The 24,000-nt window shown below is 35.2% G+C and overlaps 1 protein-coding gene and 1 long non-coding RNA gene across 4 annotated transcripts in view; one reads left to right on the top strand and one right to left on the bottom strand.

The window, feature by feature from the left end:
* Positions 1 to 14,344, top strand: part of LOC136828719 (uracil nucleotide/cysteinyl leukotriene receptor-like) — a 145,690-nt gene extending 131,346 nt beyond the window's left edge. For 2 of the 3 annotated variants that reach the window (XM_067086870.1, XM_067086869.1), the window contains 3 exons: positions 6,270 to 6,398; positions 11,803 to 11,880; positions 12,910 to 14,344. In XM_067086870.1, coding sequence (XP_066942971.1) covers positions 6,270 to 6,398; positions 11,803 to 11,880; positions 12,910 to 13,152 — 450 coding nt within the window. In that variant the 3' untranslated portion in view covers positions 13,153 to 14,344. The remainder of the gene's footprint in view (positions 1 to 6,269; positions 6,399 to 11,802; positions 11,881 to 12,909) is intronic. The other variant, XM_067086871.1, reaches the window with a different exon arrangement.
* Positions 1 to 24,000, bottom strand: part of LOC136828721 (uncharacterized) — a 207,757-nt gene that overhangs the window by 149,671 nt on the left and 34,086 nt on the right. The window contains exon 3 of the long non-coding RNA XR_010850199.1: positions 20,727 to 20,825. This is a non-coding gene — a long non-coding RNA (uncharacterized lncRNA). The remainder of the gene's footprint in view (positions 1 to 20,726; positions 20,826 to 24,000) is intronic.

Here is a 24,000-nt window from a genome sequence, read left to right as displayed (position 1 = left end):
CGTGAAGACAGCGCCGAGAGGTGGGGAAATGGTCCATCGACTAGAAAAAGAAAAAATAAATGGAAAGAATCTTGAATAATTTTTCCTTATTCCTGAGAAGCTTGCCTGAAGAGAAAAAGAAGTATAAGCTGATTCAAAGTTTTGATAAGAAGATAGTATCGGTGAACAATGCCGTTAACTTCAATAGAAACTGCATAAGAGAGAAAATACGCTCAAGTAGCATATATATATATATATATATATATATATATATATATATATATATATATATATATATATATATATATATATATATATATGTGTGTGTGTGTGTGTATATATGTATGCGTATATTTGTGTTTATGTATATATGTGTAAGTATATACATATTCATATACATATACATAACATGTACATATGATGATAATACTCCCAATTTCCGTGATTTTTCTATGGTTACACTTACTAAGCTGCCTAGCCTACGCTGTTCTTTCTATACTTTTGATAAAAAGAAAATCTTTCGAGTAACTGGCTCACTAGCCATTTCACCCCAGGTGATGGCAGAAGATTCACAAGAAAGAAAATCCAGACTGATAATTAAAAGAAGGAATCCGAAGGAATCTTGTAAACATTCATTACTTCATCCCGCGCCTTTAATTAAAGCAGGGGAAGGTCTAGAATCTCATATACTCACAAGACGACGATGTTTGCTTTTTGTAGGGAGAGAAAGAGAACGCTGATAAAGAAAAAAGAGATTTCTTAGAACTCGAGAATATTTTGAAGAGAAAATCTGGAGGGGAAAAATATACAAATAAACAAACTGCTGAAATGTCCCATAAAAAAGGAACATAAACAAAATACAGCCATATCTAACACGACAGATTCAGGGGCTGAGTGCAAAATTAGATTGTCATCAAGCAGATGAGAAGAAAATGAAAAGAAAAATGAATAATCGAAATTGCCAACTTCTGAATAAAACTGTACATCCCACGAGCTAATCTTGCGGAAAATTCCATATGCATAATTAGATCACGATGTGCAATTCTCATCAGCTACGATTTTTTTTATCTCGTCTCTGACGTTTCATATTTCCTACTTGGATTTAGGCCAAACTCTTTCGTTTAATAAATGGCGAACACAGCTTAGAGTAGAGATTTCAAGTTTTATTTATGTGATTTACAAAGGCTCGGATATCTACACTTTCCAAAACTAACTCAGTTCTTCGTTTTCTCTCTGGAACAAAAGGAGAAATTAATGTTATTTGTTTACCGTTAAGATACTACTCTTCTTCCTTCCCAATTGTCATTAGTAAAGAAGGATCAGCTTCAAGATTAAGACCAATCAGTTCTTTCTTCTGATTCGGGTATGATGATCCTTTTAATCAATATAATTTCATATTCAATTCATGAAATGAGGAGTTACTTTTTGTTTCGTTATCGAGACAAAATATTCTGCCATGAAATGTTTGATAGAAACGAAATGAAAATCCAGGCTTGCTAGTCTAAGTATTGTCAGATGTAACCGGAGGTAATCTTTTTCTCGCTCCTACATTCTTGACATCACTGGCCTTTCAATTTTGATGTTTTATCGAATCATCATTGTCAAAAAAAAAAAAAAAAAAAAAACTGCCTTGGTGTATGCTTCTGGAGGGGATATTAAAGTAACACTTTAGTCTACTAAAAGATATTGCGCCGTTTATCCAGGATTAGAAATAATGTTTAGCGACAGAACTGTAATTATTCTAAAAACGTGATTTTAATTTTTCAGAGCTGGCTGGTAAGAAAAACCACTCCTAGTCTTTGTACTCTGTAATGTTCGCAAGGAATAGTGATGAATTGCCGTAATTCAAGCGTTCCATTACCAAGCAGGAATTTCTAAAATGTTGTATCCGTCTGAACAAGCCTTATGGAGTTTGCAGTGCTTTGGGAACGTCAAGTTCAAAAAGAACTCGCTTTTTCAACAATGTTGCAAATTGGCTCCAACGTGTCTAGAATTAAGTTGAAGAAATATGAGGCAATATGCTGTCAACAAAATTCTGAAGCATTCATAATTAGCAGCCGTCAGTAATTACCGAATCTCCTCTTTATTTCCTGTTCCCAATTTTCCATTGAAGGTCCTCCCTTTCAGCCTTTCAGAGAATGTGTCACCATTTACTGCAGTTGGAATGGAAATGCAAATATAATTAAGAAGGGTCTAAATTATAAGGGAAACTGATCAAAATAAAACCTAATGAGCCAATTAACCAACCATTAGGAACCAGTTTCGTGAATCATGTGAAAAACCAATATATGAATTCATTACTGATTTTTACCTAAATCATGTGAAAAAGTAATATGCGAATCCATGTATTATCTTGACCTAAATTATGTGGAAAGCCGATAAACGAATCCATGAATCATTTTGAACTAGATTATTGGGAAAACCAGTATATCAGTGCGTGAATCATTTTGCACTAAACTTTGTGAAAAACCAGTATATGAATTCATGAATCATTTTGGCTTAAATTATTTTAAAAACCAATAAATGAATCAATGAAAAAATTATCCAAAATTATTAGAAAAACCAGTATACGAATCAATGAATAATTGCAACCTAACTTATGTGAAAAACCAACATATAAGTTCATAGAAAAATGTTGACCTAAATTGCGTGGAAAACTAAGATAGGATTCATAATTTTGACGGGAATAACGTGAAAAACTAATAGATAAATACATCAATGATTTTAAATTAGATTATACGAAAAACCAAGATATGAATACAAGACTCATTTTGACCTAAATTATGTGAAAAAACAAAGTATGAATCCATGAAAAATGTTCACCTAAATTATGTGAAATCCCGGTACATGAATGCATGAAATATTTTTACCTAAATTATGAACGACATATTTAGGAACCCATGAACCAATTTGACGTAAATCATGTGATAAATCAGCGTAAGATTTAGTTTATCTTTTTTTACCTAAATTATTGAAAAACCAGAATATAAATACATGAATCATTTTTAACTACATCGTGTGAAAAACCAAGTTATAAATGCATGAATCATTTTCAAGTAAACTGTATGAATATCCAGTATATGAATCCATGAAATATTTCCACATAAATTATGAGAAAACCAACATATTTGTCCACGGATCATTTTGACCTAAATTACATGGAAAAACCAGTATTTTAGTTCATGAATAATTTTGAACTAAATTACCAAAAGTCAGTATATCATTGCATCAGTGCACGAATCATTTTAACCTAAATTATGAGGCAAACCAATATATAAATCCAAAGGCCAATATGACGTAAATTATGTGATAAAAAAGAGTATGAATCCATGAAACATGGACCTAAACTATGTGAAAGCCTACAGGGGAATCTATGAATCATGTGTACCTAAAATAAGTAAAAACCAGTGTACGAATTCTTGAATCATTTTGGCCGAACTTACATGAGAAACTAATATTTGAATCCATGAATCATCCCCACCTAAAATGTGTGAAAACACACTTTATGAATTCATGACTCATATTGACCTAAATTATGTAAAAAAAAAACAATACCCGACTCCGGGAAAACCAGCACATGAATCCATGAAACATTTTGATCTGAATTATGTGAAAAACCATTATATGAATCCAGGAAGCATTTTGATATAAATTACGTGAAATCCGGTATGTGAACTCAAGATTCATTTTTTACCTAAATTATTTGAAAAACCAACAAATGGATCAATGAGAAATTTTAAACTTAATTATATGAAAGAGCAGTTTTGGAATCAATGAATAATTTTAACCTAACCTATGCGACAGAACCAATACATGAGACCATGAAACATTTTGTCCTAAATTATGAATACATGAAATATTTTGATCTAAATTATGAAAAGATATCTATATGAATACATGAAAATTTTTTTACTTAAACTGTGCAAAAAACTGACATAGGATTCATCATTTTGACTTGAATTGTGTGAAAAACCAGTATACAAATCCATGAATTATGTTTAATTAAATTATGAGAGAAACCATTTTGACCTAGATTATGTGAAAAAACAATGCATGAATTCATGAAGTATTTCATCTAGCTTATGTGAAAACCCAGTAGATGAATACACGAAATATTTTGACAAGTCATGAAAGGCCCATGCATATGAATACATGTACCTTTTCGACAAAAATTATGTGAAAAACCAACACATAAATCAGTTAATCATTTTTACCTAAATTATGTGAAAAACCAGAACATAAATACATTAATAATTTTTTATTAAATGATATGAAAATCCAAGATATAAATGAGTGAATCATTTTCACCTAAATTATAAGAAAAAACCCTTATATGAATCCATAAAATATTCTGACCTAAATTATGTGAAAAAAATATATTAATCCATGAATCATTTCGACTTAAAGTATGTGAAAAACCTGTATATAATTCCATGAAGCCCCTTGACTTCAGTTATGTGAAAAACCGGTACATCAATCATTTTTACCTAATTTATGGACAAAACTAATATATGAATCCATGAAACATTTTTATCTAAATTATGTGAGAGTCCATGAATTATTTAAAAACCAATGTGTGTGTCTCAATACAAATTTTTTACCTAACTTATGTAACAAAACAATATTTGAGACCATAAAACATTATCACCTAAATCATGTGAAAACACTGCATATGAAAAATGAAACTTTTTGACCTAAATCATGAAAAAGCTTATTTATATGAATATATGAACCATTTTGACCTAATTTATGTAAAAAAACAATATTTTAGCGAATTAATCTTTTTAAAAGAATTTTGTAAACAACGAGTACAAAGCCCAAAAATAATTTTTAATTGAATTATATGGAAAACAAGATATGGCTACAAGAATCATCTTGACCTAAAATATATGAAAAACCAGTATACAAAAGCATGAATCCTTTTGGCCTAATCTATGTGAAAAAACTAAATATAAATCATGTATCTTTTTCCCTAAATTACGTGAAAAATCAATTTATGAATCAGTGAAATATTTTGACATAAATTATGACAGAATTCAGTATATGAATCCACGAATCATTTTGACCTAAATTATAGAAAAACCAGTATATAAATCTCTGAATCCTTTTGAATTAAATTATGAGAAACACCAATACGTAAGTCCACGAGTTCTTTTGACCTGAATTATGCAAAAAAAACATTATGTAACTCTATGAATCATTTTGACTTCAATAATATGAAAAGAAATATATGAATCGGTGTTGCATTTTCACTTAAATCATGCGAAAAAACCACAGTATATGATTCCACGAAACATTTTCCCCTAAAACATGGGAAAAACTAGCATGAATTATTTTCATTTTATTTATCTGAAAAACAATATACAAATCTGCGAATGATTTGGAACTAAACTTATGTGAAAAACATAGAATATTAAGCCATGAATCATATCGACCAAAAATGCGAAACACTCCCCACACACACACACACACACACACACACACATATATATATATATATATATATATATATATATATATATATATATATATATATATATATATATATATATACATATTTATATGTATATATATATATATATATATATATATATATATATAAATCAATGAATCATTTTGACCTAAATTACGTGAAAAATCCAGAATATGAATCCATGAAATATTTTTACTTAAATTGTGTGCAAAACCAATATTATCGATCGGTGTATCATTTCGGCATAAATTATGTGAATCATTTATGTGAGAAATCGTGATGGAAATCCATGAATCATTTTACCCTTAATATTTTGACTAAAATTATGTGTAAAATTATTATGTCAATATATGAACCATCTTGAGTTAAATTGTACAAAAACCCTCTATTCGAAAAAATGAAAAATTTCGGTAGTAAATATGTGAAACACTTATATATGAACCCATGAATCGTTTTGATTAAAATTATATTGAAACTCAATATATTAACTCATGAATCATTTTGACTTTATTTGACACTAGTATATATCAAAATAAGAACTTCCCATTGCCTGCCTGTATTTAGTCCAGGTACAATATGAAACACGTTAATATTTGAAGTGATAACGCGTTTGTATTTGAATGATTTTAACTTTATTCTGGTATTTTGAGTAATTTCTGGTTTTTCCTCTTTATTGGACATTTTTTAATGTGAAACACATATAAGAATGAAACATTTAATGCTTGTACTATAAGAAAAACCCCTTAATTATTCTTTCTATTGCCCTGTATTGTTAAATCCTATGCTAACTGAAAATATGACTTTCTTTTCACTTCAGGTTCTGAAATCAGACGTAGGAATCAGCGTGCTATGTGGAGCTATGTTGATGTCAGTGCTGTTTATGTTGCCCTATCACGTGCTGCTCATGACTCAGTCAGCAGAAGTTGAAGTCCCTGTTTGGTCGAAGGTATGATTGTTGTGCAATCTTAGCAAATCCTTGATGAATGCATGGCTGTTTGCACTAGCATTATCCCCAGTCTATATGTGCACGACCCTCGTATATTTTGTGCTTCATACTTTTCTTTCCGATACTTCTATGACTTTGTAGCCTGATGGTACATTAAAATAACTGTTTATCATTATGAAGAATTGTCTGAAGAGACAAGTATGATTTATTTATTAGACTATGAAAGAAGAACCATGACTAAAATCACAATCTAGATCTCATAATACAAACTATGCAAACGAAATATTAGGCTTATTGTTGTAGATGGTTTTGAGTAAAGATTTTGCATTATCTTTACTAGAACATCAAATCACGCATTCTTAGCCAATACTGTTCGAAGACATGGTCGCATACTAGAAAAGTAACAGTTCTAGGACAGGTATGAGTAATGTTCATTGTGTTTACGAGTATAACATTGTTTCTTTTTAGGGAATAATTACTGAATAAACAATCAGAGCCTAGAATCGTATGTAAAAGGAAAAACAAAGAGTTAACTGGACATGTTTCACTTTGAAATTAACGCCTTATGCGGTCGGTCTAATGTTCTAGATGCAGGCGTGAAATGAATGTTAAATCAATCACATTTACAGAGAACACATTATTGAAAAACTGATGAATATAAAGAACTCCTGAAAGATCAATGCTGCCCACGGACCACCAGCAGGGTATTGACTTTGGGATTTAATTAAACACGGGACCCTTGGGAAGTGTCCACGTCCTCTCCCAGGCCCCCAAATGATTACTTAAGGGAAAAAGAGAAAATGAAAGTTGCCGTTAGTTGTGTAGGAGGGCAGCTTGCTGACAGCTAACGAGACACAGGGAATACAAAACTCCGAAAGAATACTGTTTCACATAAAGGACTGTTTCCTATACGCAGTCCTTTTTCCTACAAGTAGTCTTCCAGAAACCTTTCTTCAAAACTGAATCTTTTCTCTCTTTTCTCCACAAGTAATTGCTGGGACTCTAGGGAAAAGGCTTATGAACTTCCGCGGGGTCCTTTGTTTAATGGATTTCCACTTTGCAGGTGGCCTCTGCGAGCGAAATGGGTCTTTCGAGGGTTTCTATACTTTCTATTTCGTGATTTTCTTATCATATATTAATGATGATTTTAATTTACATGCGCTGTTGTTGATGGAAAAAACTCGTGAATTTGGAAGAGCTCGTCATTATTTTGAAGTATGTTTATGCTTTCCAATTTTACGTATTTTTTCTTTAATTCACTTACTCATGTACACACATTTTTTTTATTAAATAATTCCTGAGAATGCCGTAAAACAGGGTGTAATAAAGTCGAAAAAGGTTCACATAAATGGACCAAAGGGAAAAAAAAAACTTTAAATTTACGATTTAATCTCCTTCTTCAAACTGCTATACAACCTACAACTCCTATGTTTTCTCCTTTGTTGTGTTTGTACGAGATGAGTGTATGAAGTAAGGTTATGGTTATGAAAACCAACTTAAACCAGGGAGACTGAGATATGAACGTTAAAGAATCCTGGGTGAAAGAATGAAAAAGGATGACTTGAGAAAGTATCTGGATGAAAACGTAGCTGATGATGGTAGGGGGGCAGAAGAGCCGAGTCACAGAATAGGTGAAGGAAGAGAGGAAGGGTGGAGAGCAGAGGGGACTATGCAAAAGATCTGGAATGCATTATGGTAATGTTGATCTAACTCCCCTTTGTGGAAGCGAAGTGTATACATTGAATGTGCAAGATGGAAAAACTGTTGAGGCCGTTAGGATGAATTTTGTGTAGCTAATGTGGGGTAAAAAAGTGTTGAAAATGTAAGAGATGCGGAGAATTGTCGAAGAAATCAACGGTTGTTAAAAGATTAGCGCAGGCCAAAAGATGGATCATGGCATTTTGCAGTAGTTTAGTTGTGTGCAAAAAGAGGGAATGAAAGGTTGAAAACAGAAGTGAATAACTTGCAAATGCTTGGAGGAGGGAAGGCAAGAGAACCTAAAAAGTGCTGGTAAATGATGTGGAGGAGGCGTCAGACAGTGTCTGGCAGATGGAGATGAGGAGCTCAGTGTATAAAGAGGTTCAAAATGATGCTGATGATGATAGGTGTGTGAAGGGACTAATTTCGTGGAAAGTTTCTCCATAGGAGGGTTATCCTTGATTCAACAGTTCAAGGAGGAATATTAAGGTGATTGTTCTCCTTTTTTTTTTAACCAACCTCAATTGATGGAAATCTAAGAATCATATCTCTAAGACTGCATGCGATCAGCCAAAGTCAACCAACCATCAGGCACAAATCAATTGCTAAGTTTAACAGAAGATTAACAGATTTTTTGGGAACTGGACCAAAGTTGTGTGTGTGTGTGTGTGTATGTATATATATATATATATATATATATATATATATATATATATATATATATATATATATATATATATATATAAGTGAATGTTTGTATATTAGTTTCGCTTTTATAGAAATCCGAACTGCTTGACAGGCTCGACAAAATTTTGCACACGGCCTCTCTGTCACTCCAGGAAGGCTTTTCTCAAAACCAAACCCATACCCCGTGAAAAACATACAAACACAGACAAAACAAATGAAATTTTCGTTTTTACTTCACCTTTTCCTTCAGTGTTCCTGGGTTAATTCTCATTTTTCTCCTGACGCCCACCTTTTATTCCATGCACTGTCAGACGTATCGTTAACTACAACAGTAAATCCAAATAAATTTCTGATTAGAATTTACGTGAATGTTGATCATAATTTATGATAATTATTAATATAAGTGTTAAACATATACCTTACTGCTTGGTTGTTTTACTAAATTAAATATATTTTGACTTCTTTACAAAACATATTCCATAGCTATAAAGCAATGAACCCAAACCAGCAGGTCCAAAGATTTTCTCACTAAGCACATACACATGCAAGTTGTGCTTGTGTGTGTGTGTGTGTGTGAAGTGTTGTTGCTAAAACACCCCGTAAACCTCCTTTAAACAGAATTTATAACGATATACGCCACCGTGACGCTACGAAGTAGTCGCTATAACGAATTCCAGTAAAAACGAAGAAGAAACGATCAAATTAATGAGAAAATTCGCATTTGAACTGATAAAGAAAAAGGAAATACTGTTATCACACATCTTGCACGTCGTGTTGAGGTACTAGCTCAACACGATGTGCAAGATGTATGATGACAGCATTTCCTTTTTCTGTATTAGTTTAAATGCTAATTTCCTCATTAATTCGATCGTTTCTTCTTCGCTTTTACCTTCGGAATTCGTTATAGCGACCACTTCGTAACGTCACGATGGCGTATATCGTTATAAATTCTGCTTAAAGGAAGTTTATGGGGTGTTTGGCAACAACACTTCACTTCACTGTTGTTGCACGAGAGATAGATCTTCTCCCCTCCCCCCCACCCCGCCACGCACACAAACACACAGACAAACCTGAGTGCGAATTGCAGAAATACAGTATTTTTTTATTCATTGCCTTTGTTCAGTGGAGATGTATTTCATTCTCTTCTGATAGAGGAACGTAACTTTCCCTCACCCTTCCCTCCCCATCTATCTTCCCCTCACCTCTCCTCCCCTTTCCTTCCCGATTCCCCTTCCCTCTACCATTCTTTTTCTTTCCCCCCTCCCTTTTCCCTTTCTCCTCCTCCCCTCCCCTCCCCTTCACCCTTCCCCTCTCCCTTCTCCCTCCCCTCCCCTTCCCCCTCCCCCTTCCCTCTCCTACCCATATACTGTCATTCAGAGTTTTTCTGGGCAGCGCTGGGTCGGTCAGCTAGCATATGTATGTGTGTATACATATACATATATACATTTATATATATGTATATATAAGCAAACATAAGGGCAAGAGCTGGTGCTTAAAGTACACACCACTCAAGAAGTAGTGGGGAAAGGCATCCTCATCCTCTAACAGTTTATTGTTAGCTAAAGAGATGATCCACCTTCTGAGAATCTTGTGGACTTCGCTTGGAATTCTTCAGCAGCCTGAATTCAACCCCCTCCAGTGTAACAATGCTGCCGTTGAAGACCACTCGGTGAGATCGTGGGGCTAAGTGGTTTTGCTGCTGATATTATCATTTCTTTCGGGCTATGCCATCAGCTGCCTTTTAGAGCAGGCAAGAGGCACTGATTCACAACAACGCAAGAGCTTAAAATGCAGGACCTTGAAGGGACCAGTGCCTTCAAATACATCGTCTCCTTTTTCTTCAGACGTGACTTCGTCACTTCGTATACCTACGTATAACGTCTTCTTAAATTCTTAGACTCCAAGATCCTGTGGAGCCGTCTTCAGCTCCCGTCGGATCCATTTCTCCCAACGAAATCTCTGAAGCCTTTCGTCCCCAGGAAGGACCAAATTCCATTCCTTCTCCATGAAAAAATCCAAAGGCTTCACAGTCTGGAGATCGTCTTGAAGCCTTCGGAAGCCCCAGAAGCCTCCTGAATTTATCTCCCAGAACGTGGGCTTCCCCCAAAGAAATCTTCTAAGCCTTTTATCCCCATAAAACTCTGTTCTTTAGTATTGTGCAAGAAATCCATAGGCTACAGAGCCTGTAGGTTGTCTTGAAGCCTTCGGAAGCCCCAGAAGCCTCAGGAATTCCCAGAAGCCTTCGGAATTCCAAGAAGCCTTCGAAATTCCCAGATTCTCTACTGTTACCCCGAGAAGGACAAGATCCATTTGGAATTTATAATTATAGATGCCGACATTTCGAGACGCATCTGAAGTCGCATTTTCAAGGTTATAAAATATACTTTGCATACATTAGTATCTACAAATATTTTGTGCTGATATGCTATGACAACAGCTCTTTATGAAGTAAAAACACTTAAAACTTTAAAATAACTTACCTATTTGAAAAAAAGAGTAACACTAACTTAAATATATAAAAAACACAGCAAGGAAAACCAGTTGCCATGCTAGGCTATAAACAATTGTACAGAAGACGATTCAGAGTTTAATAACATTAGTCTGTTTGATGATTATAGATTCTAAGATGGTTAAGTCGTTGTAATTTCGCACTTGGCCTAAGATGGAAAAGCCCTTGCTGTCAATAAAATGTTTCGGTAATATCTGTTTTCTTTCACGACTTTTTATCAGATCCATAAACAAATTGCTAATAGAGAAAATATGCATATATGTAAAACATATACGTGTATATATGTACTATTTTATATTTTTCCAACACCTCAATTTGACTAAACAATGAAATACTACTCAATCTTTAGCTTTAACCCCACTAGTTAAATATGAATAACTGTCAATTTTAAATTCCTTTTGGTTGCTGTAATAAGTATATACAGACAAGACGTCTCTACTCAGTCAATCACTTTCAAGAAAAAAGTTGTGACAGTTACCTGGTGGACTCATCATTTTCTCACTCTCCCAGGTGTTGTCTTACTGGATGAAGATTGTATCGCTGACCTGTGTTTACCCATCTGTGCTTCTGCTGGCGAGACCCCGTGAGGTATGCATACCATCTTGTTATGTGTAGATACTGATTTTTTATAGCTGAATTATACAGTATTAACCCTCACAGTCCGGGCTAAAGTATACCCCTAGACCGGGCTAAATTTAAGGATGGCCAATTTAAAAAAAAAAAACCACATCAATGCAAAGAGGAAGTTATGCATATGAACATGGTATAAGAAAGAAAATTTTAAAAAATTTTCTGTACCTTACAGGGGAAGTGGAAAGTGAAATTTCCAACCTGTGCAGGGCCTCTTCCAAAAGACAGTCGTAAAAATATGCTAATTTTACCAAGTTATAAGTGTTTTTTCTAATATTTTCATTATTTTATTTTGTAAAATTATAATTGCAGCTCACACAGTATCATAACATTTAAGAACTAAAATCAGTAACAGATTCTAAGTATATTTATTGTAAAATATTTACGAGCATTCTTGGGTTCGAGAGCGGCAGTACACCTTTCCATGAAATCTCAAGTCAAACTGATCTCCCCCTATCAGGCTCTACCGAGCTACTGGACTGGCCGTGTGAGAGTTGCCAGAAGTCATTCATGGCCTATGGAAGTGATCTGAACACTTTTCCCACAAAATTCGCTCAAGCTGACCAACACCCTTAATATATATGTACAGTATGTTGCCCGTACTCCATCACAAAGCTATATGTAAACATATATGTATGTTACCCGTCCACAAGGGTTCAGACACTTGTACGGGCCATTGCCTTGTGAATCTTGATGTTATTGTTGAAGGTCTTGAAATTAATCTTTTTGCTTAAATCATCCTGGTTGGGAATAAATACCCCAAATTTAAATATTTTTTTTTGAAATCTCACTTTCTTTCTCTTGACACTCTTTAGATTATGGGTTGTGTACATGGACCAATCACCAACTGAAAGCCCTTATATTCGTAGAAAGTGAGAGATGAGAAATGAAAGCGTTCAGTTATGGAAGGTGGGCACAAATTAGGCGGGGAAAACCCACCTGTTCATTGCTCTAACCGATGAAGGTGTTCTGTTCTCTCCCCTCCAGGTATGGCCTCCCTTGATGGCCACCCTACACAACATGAAGAGGTGTCGGGTGCGTGGGTTCCTGCAAGACAGGGATGGCGACCTAGACCTGTCCAATATAGGAGTCGCAGGAGTGGACGAAAGCATGCGCAAGGCGCGAAGGATTTCAAAGTCCTCCCACATGACGGACACGACCATTCTCTCGGCCTCTCCTTCGCATTCTGCCAAGGACTCTTGCCCTCCCTCCTCAGTCAGCCGGCTATAGAGCAGGAGTAGCCAACGGACGGAGGGCTACATAGACGAAAAGAGTCAGTGTGAATGTTGACTTTGCTGTCATGTGGTCGTGAAGGATTTTAGATGAAATTTGGAGAAGGTGGCGACGATGACAGAGTGACCCGCGAAGTGCGGGACATCCAGACATTTATTTTTTCATGAGTGTGTTCAGTTTATGGTTTGTCTCATTAGACTATAGTGCACGAAGGGGAAGAAGAGAAAATTAACTTTCTCTCTGTTTTTTCCTCTGTCTTTCTCTCTCTTTTTGAATTCCTTTGTCCTTATTTAATTACTTGCTAATAAGCTTCATGCCAGTGACCACACAGGTCTCAAGACCTTTATTCATCTTCATCTTGCTTAAAAATATCATCATCAGCAAACCACTTCAAACTAACATTTTCCCTCATTCTGACTTTCATTTATCTTCCTGACATTTTTCTAGACGAGAACTGACTCTTCAGCCAGATTTATCGTGTGTGTACCTTTCATTTGCATGAAAGCTCCTATTTACCTGAACAAATAAAAGAGCAATAAAAGAAAAAGAATAAACATTTACATGAAAAATCTTCCATTAATTTTGATTCCGATATTCAGTATCTTCAAGCAACCAAAGACGAGCTCTGTGAGTTGATCTGTCATATCTAAAAATGAGTTGCGTAATTCCAAGTAATCAAGTGCATGCAAAGCATTCCATTTCATGTTTTAAGCAACTACCGATTAAAGATAATGAAAACAGATGGCTAACCGTAAATGCATTTTTCAGTTCTAGTCAAATTCCGAAGTAAGACATGGAAACAAAATAATTCATTTAAGAAACACTACTAAAGTTTTATTCCATTGCCTGGATCACTCTATGCCATTTACAGGTATGGTTAAAGGGGGAATATTGCGCAACCATTTAAATGTTAAGTTGAAAATGACCTGTAATGTTGCCAAACCACCATCGGAAAAAAAAATCTAAAGTTCAAATCCCATCTCGTAACCATACACAAAAGTTACGTATACATACATATACACACGAGATCCCGCACGCATACACATGCACACACATACACACACACATAATACATATTATTTTATGTTGACTTTAACGTAAATACCTCCGAATTCACTTTTATGATGTCACTGTCTTTCTGGTCTAACACTACTTATCCTCTCGCTTTTGTCTCACCCACTTCCAAAAATATCGAGTTTCTTTTCAATTGCCATTTTTATGCATTTTATTATATCCATCACCTTACCATATATTATAATTTTAGACGAGGAACGAAAACTTTTTTGATATTTTTATAGCATTAATTCGTGTCACTTCCAAGAGAAAGAAAGTGATCTAGACTGCAAAAATAAGGATATGAAAAAAAAATGTGCTAGTATAAAAATTCTTAACTTAAGATATGTTAAGCATGTTCAAACTGACTAAGAAAAAAAATGTAATAGGAAGTGTGTCTTGTCTCTAATAAGGAAATTGTCTGAGGTGGATAAGGAACTGATCACATTGACGATGAATAACCAACTGCTTAAAGTAAGTAACATTCCTTTAATGCAGGTAAATTCAAACATAATGTGGTTCTTTAGTTATGTCTCAGTGAGCCTCTACTTTCACGATTTTCACATCACCTGCTTATAAGTGAACTTTAACTGTGAAATAAGTGGCATTTTTACCGTCAGTGTTCCTCTTGATGTATGAAAGTGTGTGTGTGTGTGTGTGCGTGTGTGTGTGCATGGAAAACTAGATGGGCACATGAAGACTGCGTCATGGAAAAAATCCTCCAAATTACTCTGTCTTAGTTAAGTATAAACTAATGTGATTGAACTGAAAAAAGTTCTGTATGTAAGGTGCACTGAGAGGAAGACTTATCTTGTATATACGACTTGTATGTGTATGAATCCTTCTCTTCTTGAAATTCTGTACACACACATACACATATATATATGTAAGATGCATGTGTATCCAGCAGCACTGACCTCCTTTCATACTCATCCACTCATTTCGTGTTGCATAGGTATTAAGGCCCTTTTTTTCCAAATATCTCTTTTTCTCCACTAAACATAAGGTTATCGGTGGCCTCTTTTCCATTCTCCGTGCAATTCTGAATTATATGCATTTATCATGAACCCTTAGTTTCCCATTCCATCCATGGGACCAGACCACGCGCAAAAGCTTATTTTTCTACAATATTCATGCCACGGATTCTGTGAATCTCAATTTCTTTTTCTGCATACACAACAGGAACATCCACACTTCACTTTGATAATAAAGGGTTGGTGCAGCAATCCCTTTGTACATTCTACTCCTGGTTCCAAGGACTTCCTCATTCGTAGCTGAACCCTTTGGTAATATTGTCGTAACTTCTCCCACCTCTTCCTTGATTCACTTTTGCTCTCAACCTACGTGCATCTATTACACTTACAAATACCTTTATGAATCAACCACTTCCATTCTCCCACTATCCATTCCATTCATTTTTCTCTATCTTCTTGGTTTCCATTCACACTCACATTTACTTTCAACAGTCTCCACTTGATTGAAATATACTCGTAGTAACATGAATCTTAAAATGGAGAAATAAATCCACAGTTATGTATGGGTAAAAATATATTTAAAAATAAATCTAAACGTATCCATACCTGTGGATTTATTTCTCCGTTCTCCACTTTATAACACTTTCAAAATTTGTCAGGCTATGCAGTTTCTCTTCATTATTGTCATGTCGTCTGTAAATGTAAAAATATCCAACAATTTGCCCCTACAGTCGTCCTTTCTCTGACTTCTTTCATCACTGTCATAAAAACTATTACAATATATATATATATACATATATATATATATGTATATACATATATACCCAAGTGTGTGTATACACTAGATGTATACAATATAAATAGAGTAATGAGTGTACATATATTAAATCGTAATTTGTCTTTAAGAAAGGTTCTGTACTATAACTTCTGATTCTAAATAAATGATAAATGAAGTAAAAACAGGTGCCCATTATTTACCTTACCAAGAACTACCTCCTACCCAAGAGCCCACGTTTACTCTCTCTCTCTCTCTCTCTCTCAATATGGGTCATCACATTTGACACCTAGTCCTTTAAATTAAAGAGATGTGTATCATTTGCTTTTTAATATGCCCAAATTTTTTGCTGATATTCTGCTTGGAAAGTTTGTATGTCCATTGGAATACAATAAAAAAAATGCTAGATCACAATAGCTGAATAATGGTTTGGAAACAATTCAACATAACATCTGATCAATCTTTATAGAAGTTCAAAAAATTTTTCAAGTATGGCAGTGGTGTTTTGCTGTATAACTTTCTAAATGTTCTTGTAAACCATCATAAAAGAAAGTCGGCCTCGTTTATGTCATAAGCATGGAATTTCATCTGCCATGACACCATAAGTCATACACGAGTACGAGGGATCCAAACACGGGAACATGGCGCAGCAAATAAGCAAATCAAACTTCAAAATAGACCTCAACGATTCTGAAATAAGCCCAGTTTAGTAAGGAAGTAGAATTATATAACCACTCTTGTTAATCGGGAGTTTTCTTGACATACTCAAGATGTAAGAAACGAAGCTTAAGAAAGGTTAAAATCTTCGATCTTTGATTTCTTAACCTTTTGTGTCAGGGAAATATGAATCAACTATGTGTTATTCCTGTATGAAATTTATATTTTTATTTATTTTTTTATTCACTCAGAAGAACCCTATTCATTTGAAACAGGAGGTAAAGGAAACACAAAAAGAAGAGATACCGCTTATTTAAAAAACAAAAAATAAATGAATAAATTAATAAATAGATAAAAATTCATTAAAATGCAAGGAGAATATTATTAGATTAGTAATGCATTGCATCTTTGCTTGAACTTTTGAAGTTCCAATTGCTTCAAGGTACATTTACTATAAATTTGTATTGCTGTTCAGCGAATCTGGTTGCTCTCGGCAGGAAAAGGGGATCAGGGATCAATTGTGAATGTGAAAGATCTCTTTTAAAATCAAACCAGCGGGTGAAGGAAAAGATCAGGTAATGAAGAAGGCACTTTCCTGTTAATCCACCAAGCAACTTTTACTTTCTCATCAGCCCATACTATACACTTTTCGAAAAAAAACAGGAAATTGTACTAAAAAGAAGAAAAATGCCTGTTTGTACCCTCAAGCAAGGAACTCAAACCAAAGACCATGGAAGGCCACGGTACAATGGCTATGGCACAGTCCAGGGTTGGAGAACAAGGTTTGTATTCAGAGTAACCTTCTCTTAGAAGGCTTGTCTACCAAGGCTGGAGGGTTCCGTCCACCCGCTGGTTTGATTTCGGAGTGTCCTCCTCCCAGAAGAACTGCCTGAGAGGGCTAGAGAGTCTCTTCTGCCCTAACTCGTATAGGCAGGGACGTCACACCCTGAAGTGAATGTTGCTAAGGAAAAGCCCATTAACCCACTACCCACTAGAGCCTTATTATTCATTTAGCTATTTTTATATACAATCATGAGCAAAATCCTTAAGTTATTTATAGTATCTTTCCGTCTAAACCTATCCCCAACCCCCCCAAAAAATAAATCCTTCTTTTTTCCTCTTCAGTTCAGCCCAGCTTCTCCCTCAAGGGGAATGTGATCCATGTGATTTGATTTCATTGCTTATCTAAGTTAACTTTAACCCTCGAAATATTGGTAAGAGAATGCATACGGACCTCGCACCCATTCACAGACGGACGTTCACAGACTTGTGCGATTTTTGGTCCCTGTCGTTCAGCTCTGAATACAAGAGCAGTTTTTTCTTTAATAAATTTATCGTTTGTAAAACACTCTTGAAAAGACCACTTGTATTTGTTATGTAACATGAAACTTAATTGTAAAATAACTTCTCTGTTTTCTATCCCTTTGAAAAATTGATCAGATCGAAATTCTTGTAACTAAACTGTATGTTTGTCAAAAATATGTTATCGGATCTCTCCCTCTCTCTCTCTCTCTCTCTCTCTCTCTCTCTCTCTCTCTCTCTCTCTCTCTCTCTCTCTCTCTCTCTCCCTCCTTTCTTTTTCTCGACTTCTCTTTATGGGTCAGAGGATGGAGTGCAGAAAACCCCTTTTTCTCCACATCAAATAATGTAACATAAGGTTTCCTGTCTGGTAACTTCCCTGCGTAATAGTTTATGAAATCTTTACTCTGTTAATAAACTTCTACCTTTCTCACACAAGGTTACACACTCATTAGCCCTTTAGCACACGTTTTTTTTACAAGCTTTAATAAACTGGGAGTAGAATTTTTTTTAAACAGAAGTATCAAACTGACCTATCTTTTAAAAAAGGCAGGTCAATTTGATTTTATTTATGGGGCACTTTCGTATATTCAGCGTTTAAGACAGTGAAAAGAGGGATTGGGAGTGGTTGGACAGCAAGACTAAGGAAAGGAAGTAAAATTGGAGGTAAAGTAAAGAGCTAAAAAGTGATTGCAGCTAAGGGCCGAAGGGACGCAGCAAACACCTTTTAACTAACTCCTACATTGCGCCATGTGAGGTGCACTGACGGCACCATCGCCCAAACGGGATAGTACAAGATAGGAGAATTTCAAGTAGTAAATGTATCTCAGTTGACAAAGCGAGGAGGGCATACGTAATTCAGTTGATAAAATCAAACTGATCAGGTCTGTGCAAAAAGCTTCACAATATCATGTTGCTAGCGCGTTTTGTCGACAAAGCGATCACGTTCAAGTATTTGTTGGTAAAGAAAAATCATTCAGATTGTCAACAAAAATTTCTGATAATATTAACGTCCCTGTGTAGTGTGGGAATTCTATTTCCCAAGTTAAGATATATTTTGTCTCTCCGACTTTCTTATTCCTGAACGTTCATTCTTTATTACTGAGTTTTATTATCATACGTTTCTTACGTTGTTTATTCTGTTTTTTTGGAAGGTCAAGTTAGTGAGATATCTCATCTCACACTTATCAATTATACATGTTGATTAAGGATATTTAATCAATACGTTAAAATATGAAAGAAACCCGCCCATTTACGCTTGTCGTCTAAGATATCAACATAATATTGAACTGTACTCTTGATATAATCGAACATATACTTTTTGTAACAAAGAAAAGAAAAAAACAATTAATAGTAAGTCATTAGAAGGTATTAGTTTGAAATATTTTTTTGTAAGCAGTTTTTTTAAGTAATTTGTTATCACATGAAAATACTATAAATTCCCATGGCTCAACAGCCATGGAAATCTATCACTTGACCTGTTTGCACGACCCTCTATCAAATCCGTCCCTGTGCTAAGGTTAAAGTATTTTTTAGGCAATAACCTTTAAATAAGTTAGATACAGACTTCCATTTTTCCATACTTACTTCACTCATGAAACCCATGTCATGAGAGGTATAGTTTTCTTCAAATATATTTCTTTCTATGATGTAAGCACTGACGGCAACACTGTCGAAAAGTTAAGTATAACTTAGTTTAACCAGACCACTGAGCTGATTAACAGCTTTCCTAGGGCTGGCCCGAAGGATTAGACTTATTTTACGTGGCTAAGAACCAATTGGTTATCTAGCAACGGGACCTACAGCTTATTGTGGAATCCGAACCACATTATACCGAGAAATGAATTTCTATCACCAGAAATAAATTCCTCTAATTCTTCATTGGCCGGCCGGAGACTCGAACTCTGGCCTAGCAGAGTGCTTGCCGATAACTTTACTGACTCGTCCAACGAGGAACTAACACTGTCGAAAACAAGTTAGTTACTCGACTAACAAAAAGATCCACCCCGTGAGCCCACGTGCGTTAATTGGCTCAGGAAAGGCAGAGGAATGCAGAAAATTCCACTTTCTAAAAATGATTCGCATCAAAGGTTGGTCACATGGGTTCACACATGAGATTATTTTGAGACGGAATGGTTTAATGGAGCAAAAGCAAGATAAGTTGTAGAATAGTGGATTATGAAGAAATGTTGGGGGGATAGAGGGGAGGAAGGCCTATAGCATGCTGGTTAAATGGTATGAAGGAAGTATTTGGGAGTCGGAGCCTTAATATCCAAGAAATATGATGTCGCGTGCTGGAGGTGAATGTTATATTGTGTGCTTGTGTGTGTGTGTGTGTGTGTGTGTGTGTGTGTGTGTGTGTGTGTGTATGTGTGTGTGTGTGTAAGGGCTTCAACACACATCAGAAGAGATGTCTAAATAAATATGAAAGGAATTATTAGGTATTACAAAAAAGATAAGTTCTAGTTGTTCTCAAATGGATGCAATGAAATTATCGAGCAGAAATTGAAATCAAGAAGCCGACCAAGTCAGAAACAGAGGAGATAAACCGAAAAAGATTTCTCAGCTGAAATAGCCAACGCCAATATTTGAATAGCCTGACTAAAGTTCCATCTTGCATACTGGCAAAAATAAAAATAAGAAAGGTTCAGCAATGCCTGAATGGAATCTTACTAGAAAGAGATTAATGTGAACAACAACATACAATGAATACGCATGAAATTCATAGTCCATACAAATTAGACCCATTGAATTTCAGAAAGCAAGAGCTAATTACAAAAATATAGTGAAAACTGAACAGAACTTTACCTTACCTGATCGTCTATGGAATGCGAAAATGTCCGAAGAATTTTGTCCTTACCCTCCACTATCGAGAGTAAACCACAAATGAACAGCAGCAAACATCATTAAACCTGAAATGGAAAGTAAACACAACTGCACATGAGAAAGAGAAAAAGCAGGGAAAATTTTATATAAATTATATATTGTTGCAGAGTAGATGGAAAGTAAGTTGATGAATGGTGTATATCGTGTCATTATTTGATTAAAGCCAAAGCAAAGGTATATGGAAATTCTAGTTCGGGGGAGAGGGATAATGTGAAAAATCTCCGAGGGTAAAAGACATAACTTCGATAATGAAGACGTAAGACCACGTAGAGAAAATGAATGAAAACAGTCTAGGGTTACAGACACAGAAGCTGAATGAGTATATATGAAGCGGGTGCAAAATTCCAGGATGGGGTCATGGAGTCGGCAAGAAGTGTTTGTGGCTTAAGGAAGGTAGGGAGAGGTAATAAAAGCACTGAATGGTGGAATGAGGAACTGGAAAGTTTAGTGAAGTAAAATAGAAGTTACTCGAGGCACAGTTACAAGAAATATTGGGGGACTGAGTGCAGAAGTACACCAGAATGAACAAAGCAGTCAAGAAGGGGAGTGAAAGAGAAAAAAAAGTTATAAAAAAGAGAGTTCAGGTAAGAAGATCAGAAGGACTGCAAAGACGAGAGAAGATGTGAAACAGGGAATGGGTAAAGCAAGGAAGGTAGCAAGATGTTTGCATATAATTCGGAGGAAGCTTGGAGAGTTGATGGAAGGCACAATTAGAAAATATGGCGGAAATGTTGAGCCAATTCTCCGTTATGGTAGTGAAGAGTGGATAGTGATTGCAAATAAATGAAGAAAGGTAAAGGCTGTAGAGATGAATTGTTAGTGTAGCATGTGTCGCAACATAAAAATTGGAAACATGAGAAATTTGGAGATATACAGACGTGATAAAAATGTTAGCAGAGGTGAAAAGATGGATCAATGTGTGTGTGCGTGTGTGTGTGTGTGTGTGTGTGAGTAAGGTCTCACCCATTATTAATGTGGTAGTGATTGCTGTACTGTTTTTTTAGCAAAATTGAAAAAGAATAAGATAAAGAATATATATATACATTATATATATACACATTACATATATATATATATATATATATATATATATATATATATATATATATATATATAGTTAAGATTTAAAATTCGTAACAAGTAGGGCGAAATTTCTCTCTCTCTCTCTCTCTCTCTCTCTCTCTCTCTCTCTCTCTCTCTCTCAATGGGGTGTGCAAAAGCTGAAGAATCATTAATCATTTTTGTAGACTCTGTAAACTTCCCAGCTTAATTTGGTGGATGGTTATTCCATCATGATGCCACGATTTTATTTAGAAAGTGATTTGCTTTACTTTTACTTTCCCTTATTTAATGGAGTAGGTGCATATTTACTCGAGTGCATTTTGAAAGTTGGTATTATTTGTTACAGCAGTAGCAGCGTTAGTAGTTATTTAGTTTGATAATAATAATAATAATAATAATAATAATAATAATAATAATAATAATAATAATAAAACATTACTAGTAGTAGTAGTAGTATTTGAAACAAGAGAAAACGGGTGGAAAAAATTATGCATTATGACGATAAAATAACTGAACAGGAACCAAAATGAATATATACGTACTAATTGATTAGATTCCTCAGAAATAAGTAAGGTCTGACTAATTTAGGTGTATTTTTCACTACGAGTATCCTGCTTTTATATTTAGCAGATCTTTTTAGTATCAAGAAATCCCTAGCAGTTCCTTATTAAATGAAAAACTACAATACTGACATTTATATATATATATATATATATATATATATATATATATATATATATATACAGTATATACATATACACACAAATATATTATATAAATATATGTGTGTGTGTGTGAATGTTTGTGTGTATGTATGTTTGTCTCTATCCGAACCACTTGACCAATCTAGAAAAATTTTGGCATGGTCATCATTTGAAACAACTTAGCTAATAGGGTAGGTTTCAAACCCGTACCCCAGCTCCCTTCCCCTTCTCCCAACCCCCTTTACCCTTCCCTTTGTAACTTATGTGGTAAATAAACTCTACGGGTTTATAATATGTCATTTCATGTACTCGAGACCACAGAAATATAACACTGAAAACGCTTTTCAGTCGACACAATAATACCTGGATAAAAGGGACAGACAGCACAGTTATATATAGATAAAAGGTACAGTCACCACAGTATTATCTGGATAAAAGGGACAGTCACCACAGTAATACCTGGACAAAGGAGGCAGAGAGCGCAGTAATACCTGGTTAAAGGCGACAGACAGCACAGTATTACCTGGATAATAGGGACAGTAAACACAGTAATACCTGGATAAAAGGGACAGTCACCACATTAATACCTGGACAAAGAGGACAGAATACACAATAATACCTGGATAGAAGGGACAGTCACCACAGCAATATCTGGATAAAAGGGAAAGTCACCACAGTAATACCTGGATAAAATGGACAGACAACACAGTAATACCTGGTTAAAGGTGACCGACATCTCAGTAATATCTGGATAAAAGGAGTCACCACAGTAACACCTGGATGAAAGGGACAGTCACCATAGTAATACCTGGATAAATGGGACAGTCATCAGGTAATACCTTGACAAAGAGGACAGTCAGCACAGTAATTACTGGATAATAGGGACATTCACCACAGCAATATCTGGATAAAAGGGAAAGTCACCACAGTAATACCTGGATAAAAGGGTTAGTCATCACAGTAATACCTGGATAAAAGGGTCAGTCGTCACAGTAATACCTGGATAAAAGGGACAGACAGCACAGTAATAACTGGATAAAAGGGACCGACAGAACAGTAATACCTGGATAAAAGGGACAGTAACCACAGCAGTATTGGATAAAACGGACTGTCACCAGAATAATACCTGGATAAAAGGAACAGTCACCACAGTAATACATGGATAAAAAGGGGCAGTAACCACAGTAACACCTGGATAAAAGGGACAGACAGCACAGTAATATCTGGATAAAAGGGACAGTAATACCTGGATAAAAGGGACATTCACCATAGTAATACCTGGATAAAAGAGACAGTCACCACAGTAATTTCTGGAAAAAAGGGACATCCATCAAAGTAACGCTTGGATACAAGGGGCAGACAGCACAGAAATACCTGGAAAAAAGGGACAGTCACCACAGTAATACCTGCATAAAAGGGAAAGTCACCGCAGTAA

Source organism: Macrobrachium rosenbergii, chromosome 43 (genome assembly GCF_040412425.1).
Source record: "Macrobrachium rosenbergii isolate ZJJX-2024 chromosome 43, ASM4041242v1, whole genome shotgun sequence".
Classification (NCBI taxonomy): domain Eukaryota; kingdom Metazoa; phylum Arthropoda; class Malacostraca; order Decapoda; family Palaemonidae; genus Macrobrachium; species Macrobrachium rosenbergii.
This window is presented reverse-complemented; position numbering and strand designations above follow the sequence as displayed.